The sequence below is a fragment of the Fusarium solani genome, assembly GCF_023522795.1.
Source record: "Fusarium solani strain SB1 chromosome Unknown bctg00000004, whole genome shotgun sequence".
NCBI classification, from domain to species: domain Eukaryota; kingdom Fungi; phylum Ascomycota; class Sordariomycetes; order Hypocreales; family Nectriaceae; genus Fusarium; species Fusarium solani.
The window spans coordinates 1,398,434-1,406,765 of record NW_027072152.1 but is presented as its reverse complement, the minus strand read 5'-3'; the positions used below and the strand labels follow the sequence as shown (position 1 = coordinate 1,406,765).

Sequence of the window (8,332 nt, the reverse complement as noted above, 5' to 3'; positions counted from 1 at the left end):
GGTGTGGCGCAGGGGTGGGTCCTGCGACTCCAACTGTTATGCAGCTATCGGGTCGCCATGTCCTGACAAGCTGTCCAGAATGACATGAGAGCAGCTCGTTATGAATTAACGAGGATAGCATCCCCTGCCTGTGGCCTTCACCGACGAGGCGAATAGTCTATAAGATCGCCGGCAACGGCTCCATGAGAACCTTCGAACCTTCCCGAGTCCAATGGCATTGAGGCGCCGCGACCATGTTTTCCCTTTCCAGTGCGCCCGCGAAACAATCAGTTAGCGAGACCATCACCGTGCTCAGCGGCCGCCTCAGTTCGGCAACTCTCCTCGAGGATCGACGAGCTGCCATTCTAGGTCTTCGAAGCTTTTCAAAAGATTACCCGGCCTCTGTAGCCTCTGGGGCCCTTCGAAGTCTAATAGGCAGCCTCAGCAAAGATGGCGAAGATGTGGACACAGTTAAGGTGGTTCTCGAAACCTTGTTGATGCTCTTCAGTCCAAATGAAGATAGTCCCGAAGCTTCAGAAGAGATTGCGCTCTGGCTGGCCGACGAGTTCACGCAGCGTCAGGAAAATATTACCTTGCTTCTCGACTTCCTCGATACGAACGACTTTTACTCCCGTCTCTACTCTCTTCAGTTGCTCGCTGCCATCTTGTCTGCACGCACCGAAAGGACTGAGGAATGCATTTTTACCGCTCCCCTAGGCATCTCTCGTCTTGTTTCTGTCCTCGATGACCAGCGGGATGCTATACGAAACGAAGGCATTATCCTCCTGACCTACCTTACTCCAACCTCGATCGAGATACAAAAATTGGTGGCATTCGAGAACGCTTTCGAGAGGTTGTTCAACATCATCGAAGCAGATGGTGCCTTGTCTGAGGGCGGAAGGACTGTTGAGGATTGTTTAATTCTTCTTGCTAATCTGCTTCGGTCGAACACATCAAATCAGTCCCTCTTCCGCGAGTCGGGCTGTATCAATCGCCTTGCAGATTTGCTCGGTCGAGTCTTGAAGCCCCAGAGCGAGGGTCCCGAAATTGCGACATGGGCACAAGCGCAGAAGAACCGGAATATCTATGCCTTCTTGGCTGTGATCCGGCTGTTTATTGTTAGAGGGTCAGCAGGGACATCATTGAATCAGACAGCGATCTGGAGGCATGGCCTTGCATATCATGTTCTTCAGCTCGCCTTCAGCCACGAGGCGCAGACTCAAATCAAGGCTGAGGTGCGACCAAGTAATTGTGATTGTGCAAGTTCGTCGTTGACTGGTTGTCTAGGCTTTGACCACATGCGGCGATGTGATACGGCAGAACGCCCCTCTGCAGGAGAGTTTTGCTCAACTAATGGTCCCATCCCCCTTGGCTGGAGCCGATCCGACTACAGAGCAAGCCAATGGGCGTGTCAAGGTCTATGTTATCGACGGGCTGTTGGACCTGACGTTATGTCTACAAGATCCGCAAGAATTCGATCTTCGGTTTGCAGCGTGCGAATGTTTGCAGGCTTACTTTGCGAACCATGCTGAAGTTAGGCTTCACTTCTTGGGGCGAGCTATCGAGGGACACCAAGCTGGTGTCGACGAGTCTTCCAATGTCCTGACCGTTTTGCTCCAACCCCCAACCGACGTATCCGATCCGTACCGTCAGTGGTTCGCTGCCGTCATTACGTTCCATCTATTGTTTGAGAACCCTGCGGCCAAGGCAAAGGCCATGAGCCTCACAGAAGGCGATTCCTCCGACGGTGAAGAGGTTGTCACGGGCATCCAAACTATCACAGCCCATGTCACGTCGGGCCTGCGACGTGGGGATGATGGGCGCGTCCTGGTTGGGTACCTCATGCTACTTCTTGGCTGGCTTTTTGAGGATCTTGATGCAGTCAACGACTTCCTCGCCGAAGGAAGCAACGTACAGAGCTTGATTCAGGCTGTATCACAACCACCCGCCGTGGGCGGCGGTGAACTTGTTCAGGGTTTGTGCGCCATGCTGCTAGGAGTCGCTTACGAGTTCTCGACGAAGGATTCGCCGGTTCCGCGCGCGACATTACACTCCATCTTGACATCGCGAATCGACCGTGATCAGTATCTAGATCGATTAGTGAAGCTTCGCAGTCACCCATTTGTGCGCGATTTCGAGGTCACTCCCCAAAAGCTCGATGCTTCGTCCCTCGGCCGCCTCCCTGACGTCTTCTTTGACCGCATCTTCATCGAGTTCTTCAAGGATAACTACAGTCGCATAGCACGCGCTATCGACAGGGAACCTGGAATGGAGATATCTGTGGTCGCCAACGGCGTTCAAAAGGGCATCTCCAGGGAGCTGGTGGATTCACTCAGGGGTCAGGTCGAGGAGAAGGAGCGTGCGCTGAAAGAAGCTCAAGCAGCATTGACAACTCTAGAGGGACAACTTGGCCAAGAACAAGCGGACCATCGACGCACTAAGGAAACGGCTGCTCTCGAGATGTCGCGGGTGAAAACGGTCAATGAAGGTCTACAAAAGCATCATGGCGAAGAACTTCGCAAACTACAAGGTCAGATGGCGGCTAAGGAGAACGATCACCGAAAACAACTTGCCCAAGTGCAAACTCAACAAGCAGCTCGAGATGGCGATCACCAGAAGCAACTCGCCCAACTGAAGGCGCAGCAAACAGCCATGGAGAACGAACATCAGAAGCAGCTCGCGCAAGCTCGCAAGGCAGCTGAGGCAGATGCGGAAAGGATTCAGCGTCGTACGGATGCTGAGATCGCAGATCTGAAAGCGACCATCAGTCGTCTCGAGGTTGACATCATGAAGGTATGGACTCTCGGCATCCTAGCTGTATCATCTACAGGACGAGAATGGCTAATGTTACAACTAATGCAGGCGCAAAAGGCAAAGACACAGGAGTTCAAGGAACTCCAAGCACGAAATGCGGCCAGTCTGACCGAGCAGAAAGACAAATACGAAAGCGAATTGCGGTCTCAACGCGAAAGCAACGAGGCGGCATTGAAGAAGCTTGGGGAGGAGCGTGACGCTGCTCTGAAGGAAGCTCGTGAAGCAACGGCTAAATATCACACCTTGGAGAAGCAGCTCAGCGAGGGCGGCGGCAAAGCCAAGGACTTGCAGGCCAAGATCAAAAAGGTGAACCCCTATCCCCGTTATCGGTCGACTCAATCGCGTGTTGCTAATTCCTCCAACAGGCTGAGTCGGAATTATCGGAGTCGAAGAAGGCCAGGGAAACAACCCAATCGGAGCTCGATGATCTTCTTATGGTCTTTGGCGATCTTGAGGAGAAGGTCGCCAAATACAAGGTGCGTAGAGCCCATCAAGGTTCCCTCCACGGATACTGTCTGTATCAAATACTAACTAAACCGCCAGGCTCGTCTTGTTGAACTCAATGAGCCCGTCTCAGAGGGTGAGGATGATGACGACGACGACGACGATGATGATGAAGACGATGAAGACGACGACGATGACGACGATGAAGATGAGGACGACGACGAAGAGGATGAAAAAGACGTTAAAAAGGCCAAGTGACGCAGTCTCAATCACGACGATGTGCGATATATACCCCTTACAAAAATATTATAGCAGGTGCCTCGCCAGATTGCATTTGGCTGAAAAGCTTGACCCAGAAAAAAAAGCCCAAGAGGGCATAGCCTCCTCCAGATACTGTGATCCCACAAAACACATTCAACAACCTTTCTTTGGCAAGTCGGGTTCGTTCTATTTGTCCTCTGGGTATTATTTTTTATTTTTTCCCTTCCCATACTTGATTTACTTTTCCCTCTGTCGGCTGCGCCCCGTATTTTTTCGATTTTGGTGAAAATGTCAATCAACGACTCCGCTTCTGATGAGGGCGAGTGGCTCGACCTCGAGTCCGACGAGGAGGCCATCTCTATCACATCTTTCTTTGGTCCCAAGACTTTCCCCACTGTCGCCGCCATGCTTGAGGATAGCAAGCAGAACCACGCATTCGATTTTGTCGCTCATGTACAGAAGCTGAAGCTCGACTTCCACGGCGCCGTCAAGCTCGTCAACTTTGTCCGTGACCATGTCAAGAATGGATCGCCAGTCCCCAAGGAGATTTCTGAAAAGGACCTCGAAGATGAGAAGTACCTCCGGCCAGTGCTGGAGAACGACGCTCTCATCTTCTCGCTCGACGAGGTGCTGGAGAACATCACCAGTGAGGGTTCAGAGGGAGCCAAGGACAGTGACCTGGTGGCCCGCAACAAGGAACTTGAGGAGGAGCTTGAGAGAGTCAAGAACCAGTTCGCCAGCTATCGTCTGACTGTTGAGGAGACGCTGGACCGTCGATGGGGTGATGATACTGAGCCAGCCAAGACTGAGGAGAAGAAGGACGATTCTGCATACTACTTCGAGTCATATGCCGCTCATGGTGCGTTGTCCCATCTCAAAAGGTGTTCGACACATTGTTAACAATAAAGCAGAGATTCACGAGACCATGTTGAAGGATGCGGTGCGAACAGACGCCTACCGTGACTTCATCTACGGTAACAAGCACATCTTCAAGGACAAGGTCGTTCTGGATATTGGATGCGGCACTGGTAAGCAACAGATTGGTCCTAATGATTCAGGAGCTTAGCATTAATCACACTCAACCAGGCATTCTCAGCATGTTCTGTGCAAAGGCGGGCGCGAAGCAAGTCATTGCCGTTGACAAGTCAGACATCATCGTCAAGGCTAGGGAGAACATCTTCCACAACGGCTTGGCCAACGTTATTACATGCCTGAAGGGCGCTATCGAGGACGTCAAGCTGCCCGTGGACCAGGTCGACATCATTGTCAGCGAGTGGATGGGCTACTTCCTTCTATATGAGGCCATGCTCCCCAGCGTCCTGTACGCCCGAGACAAGTACCTCAAGCCGGATGGTATCCTTGCCCCCAGCTCAGCGACTATCTGGGTTGCTCCTGTCGCCGACCCAGAGTATATCTCTGACAACATTTCCTTCTGGAGAGACGTCTATGGATTCGATATGAAGACAATGCAAGAGGGTATCTATGAAGAGGCCAGGGTTGAGGCCATGCCGCAGAGCGCCGTCTGCGGCGAACCCTACCCATTCAAGGTGCTCGATCTCCACACCGTCAAGGCAGAGGATCTCCAATTCACGGCCAAGTGGTCGTCGAAGCTCACCCGCGAGGTTGAGCGCGTGGATGGCTTCCTGATCTGGTTCGACAACTTCTTCACCACTGCACGAAACGACCCAGTCCCTCCACCAGAGACTACACCCGAGACCTGGGACAAGACGAAGCAGGGTGGTGTCGCTTTCACAACTGGCCCCTCCGGCACCGTCACCCACTGGAAGCAAGGACTTCTGCTCGCTCCCCCAGAGGAGAAGCCCTCTGCAAAGTCCCCCACCAGTCTGTCTGGTGAAATCACCTTCCTGGCGGCCGAAGACAATGCTAGAGCGTTGACCTTGAAGACCTCATGGACGGATGCTGAAGGCGAATCAAGGCAGCATTCGTGGCAGCTGAAGTAGGCATATTCTAGTCAGCTTGTGAACGTCCATCGCATGGTTATCCAAGAGGGGAGCTTACAGCGAGCTATGATTGACAGCGGAATCAGAGATGGGGTACTCCGAGACCCTGCAGGAAGAGATTCACGATGCTCAGGAAGCCCTCGCCGAGAATGAAGCCCTGGGTCAAGGTTAGAATAGCCTTGTAGGGGGTACTGGGACGGATACATACAGATGCGAGGATAATGAGGGGTGTCTGCGCTCGTTGAGCGAGATGGACCCAATACCATGCGAACAAGCCTCCCACGGCTCGGGCGAGGGTGAACGATGGGACATTATACATGCCTTGTTTTCTGTCAGCTGCACTTCTCTTTGTCCCTCGTCGCGCACTGTTGACTCACCGACGGCAACAGCAATGCCGCCTGGGATGAGAGGCCGCCATCTCTTCCCGACAGCCAGAGTTCTGGTGATGGTTGTGCCCACGAATAGAACGGCAGCTCCGATGGCCCATTCCTTTGCCTTGTAAGGCAACCCAGCGCCTGTGACCAATCTTGCTGTGAAGATCCAAACATAGGCAGTGGGTACCTGGAAGAGATCACCAGGGATTTCGTAGACCCTACACATCAAGCCATGTTAACAAAGCCGCTCACAACTCATGATCAATCCCAAAAGCACGTACGTAGTATAGATGCGATAGATAAAGGCACTGAGGATAGCGCCGGCAGTAGCTCCAATGACCTGGCCCCAAAACTGAGCCTTGGGAGCAGCTCCCAGTAGGTGGCCAGTTTTGAGGTCCTGCATGAGATCGCCGGCTTGCAGAGCACCCTGATTGTAACTGTCAGTATCGCTTCGGTATTAGGTCCGTAATTACAGTCTGGGACTTACAGCTTCGGACTAGAGTAAAGATCTCGTTAGCAATTGTCGTAGGCAAAGGGGTGAAGTTGAGAGTACATACAACAGCACCTGCAATCAGGTTGATGAGAACACTAGACTTGTGAGACTGGGGAATTATCAGGGCAAAGAACAGCTGAGCAAGCTTGCTAATGCCAGACACAGGGTTCAAGTCAGTCTCTCCCAGCGCCCTCACACCCATGATACTAAGGACCAAGGCCATCAAGACCGCGATGATGGTAGCATAGAGCGGTACAAGGTCGCCAAAAACCAGGTGAATCGTCAAAACGCAGAGTGCAATCGAGGCGAGAAGTCCAACCGAGACAAGCCGGCCACCTATTCGCTGATGTGGAGGGGCGTCCTCTTCCTCTTCGTCAACTTCAGCCTCATCCCCGGCAGGTTCGTCGTGATGAGAGTGAGTCTCAGCATCCTCGTTGTTGAGCAACGAGTAGTCGTGGGACTGTGGCTTCCACAAGCCAGAAACACCATGCTCCTGGACTCGGTGTCGCAGGGAGGTTATGAGGCTCGCGGTTTGATCGTTTGTCCAGACGGCACGAAGGGTAACGTATGCGAGACTGACAATGGCATCCACCAGCATGATGGCGAGGGAGATCCAGATGATCCAGCCCTTGCTACCATGCTCCCAGTCATCAACATCACCAGGGGCCCATCCTCGCGACTTAGCTATGGGACTGAGGATTCCCCAGCCCACCACAGCGCCGAGCAGCATGTGTAGAGTGGTCTCTGTACCCATAATGATACCCTGACCGACGTACGCAAGACTCGGGTTGAACGTCCATAGCCAAGTGTTAGCCGCGACAGACCCAAAGATGGGGAGGTTCCGCAGGACCGGGAAGAAGTAAGTAGCCAACGTAAACAGGCCAGAGGCGCCAAAGCACAGGAGCAACAGTCGGATGTTTGCCGCCCAGTCCCCTTTGTCATCCTCATCCTCATCCTCAATCTCATGCTGATGCTCCTGGTCTGTAGCGGCCGGACCAATTTCAGCTGGTTGGAGCGGTCCATCGCGAGGTACGAGGCTAGCAAAGGTGCCTTTGGCAGCAGCATCGAGCTCATCCTTGCTAGATTGGCGGCCCTGACCGTGGAGAACCGAGATCAACACGGCGGTACTGAAACCACTAGGGAACTTGAGTTTTTCTCTAATGATGACTTGGACGCGTCTGACATTTAATCAGCAATCCGGCAGCATAGTGGTAATGTGAATGACTTACAGAGGAACAGCGAAAACCACACCAAAGTAACAAAGTCCCAGAGACCAAATGATAAGTTGCCAAGTGCTCAAGTTGATAGGACCTTGCTCATCCTTTTCCAAAAGATAGTTGAACGCCGGAACCTGTCATCAACATTAGAAACGCGTTCTCATGACAAAGCCAAGCTGCGTAACGTACAACTCCAACAAGACCACATCCAAGAGGCATAATAGCCATACCGCACGCGACACTCTGCAGCAAGACATTCTCAACCGGAGAAAAGGGAAACCGCAGGTGCGGAGCGAGCAGCTTAAAGATGCCGAACCCCATGAGGCTCGCGGGCATGGACATGATGGACACCCATCCCGTCTGCAGGCCGAAATACATGTTGGAGAAGCAGATGACGGTGCCGACGAGGAGCCCGACGACGACGCCTCGCACCGTGAAGCTGCGCCCGGGAACCGTCCGCGTCGCCATTTTCACGTTAGCTCTAGGCGAATGGAGGAGGAGGCAGATGCCGATGTCGTCGGTGACGCTTAGGAGATAAGTTCGCGATTATAAGACATGGGCGGTTGATTACGAAGCAAATTGTCCAACCGGCTTGTATTCCGAACTAGGCAACACCCCACATTCCGTCATTTCTGGGGGAGATCAGCCTCCACCTCCGGCCCGAAAGTTCAGAGGTGCCGGGTAAGCAGACACAGAGTCATGAAGAGTGAGATGAACGCGAATTATTATGTAAAACAGCCAAGTTGAGGCGTCAGAGCAATGTGTGGCCTCATAAGTACCTAAAGGAAC

The 8,332-nt window shown here is 52.9% G+C and overlaps 3 protein-coding genes across 3 annotated transcripts; 2 read left to right on the top strand and 1 right to left on the bottom strand.

Annotated features, from left to right (window-relative positions):
• Positions 1 to 233: 233 nt before the first annotated feature.
• MRS44_007529 (uncharacterized protein) lies at positions 234 to 3,495 on the top strand (the record flags this gene model as incomplete). The annotated part of the gene is made up of 5 exons (XM_046281434.2): positions 234 to 1,214; positions 1,267 to 2,772; positions 2,842 to 3,099; positions 3,159 to 3,269; positions 3,337 to 3,495. 5 exons carry the CDS (start codon positions 234 to 236, stop codon positions 3,493 to 3,495), a joined length of 3,015 nt encoding a protein of 1,004 aa, XP_046128931.2.
• Positions 3,496 to 3,786: 291 nt separating this feature from the next.
• On the top strand, positions 3,787 to 5,459 carry MRS44_007528 (uncharacterized protein; the record flags this gene model as incomplete). The annotated part of the gene is made up of 3 exons (XM_046276821.2): positions 3,787 to 4,357; positions 4,410 to 4,526; positions 4,585 to 5,459. The coding sequence occupies 3 exons, from the start codon at positions 3,787 to 3,789 to the stop codon at positions 5,457 to 5,459; spliced, it is 1,563 nt and encodes a 520-aa protein (XP_046128932.1).
• Positions 5,460 to 5,541: 82 nt separating this feature from the next.
• On the bottom strand, positions 5,542 to 8,011 carry MRS44_007527 (uncharacterized protein; the record flags this gene model as incomplete). Its single annotated transcript, XM_065620563.1, has 8 exons — positions 5,542 to 5,616; positions 5,668 to 5,780; positions 5,837 to 6,051; positions 6,115 to 6,260; positions 6,321 to 6,329; positions 6,391 to 7,504; positions 7,556 to 7,677; positions 7,733 to 8,011. 8 exons carry the CDS (start codon positions 8,009 to 8,011, stop codon positions 5,542 to 5,544), a joined length of 2,073 nt encoding a protein of 690 aa, XP_065476635.1.
• Between the last annotated feature and the right edge of the window lie 321 nt (positions 8,012 to 8,332).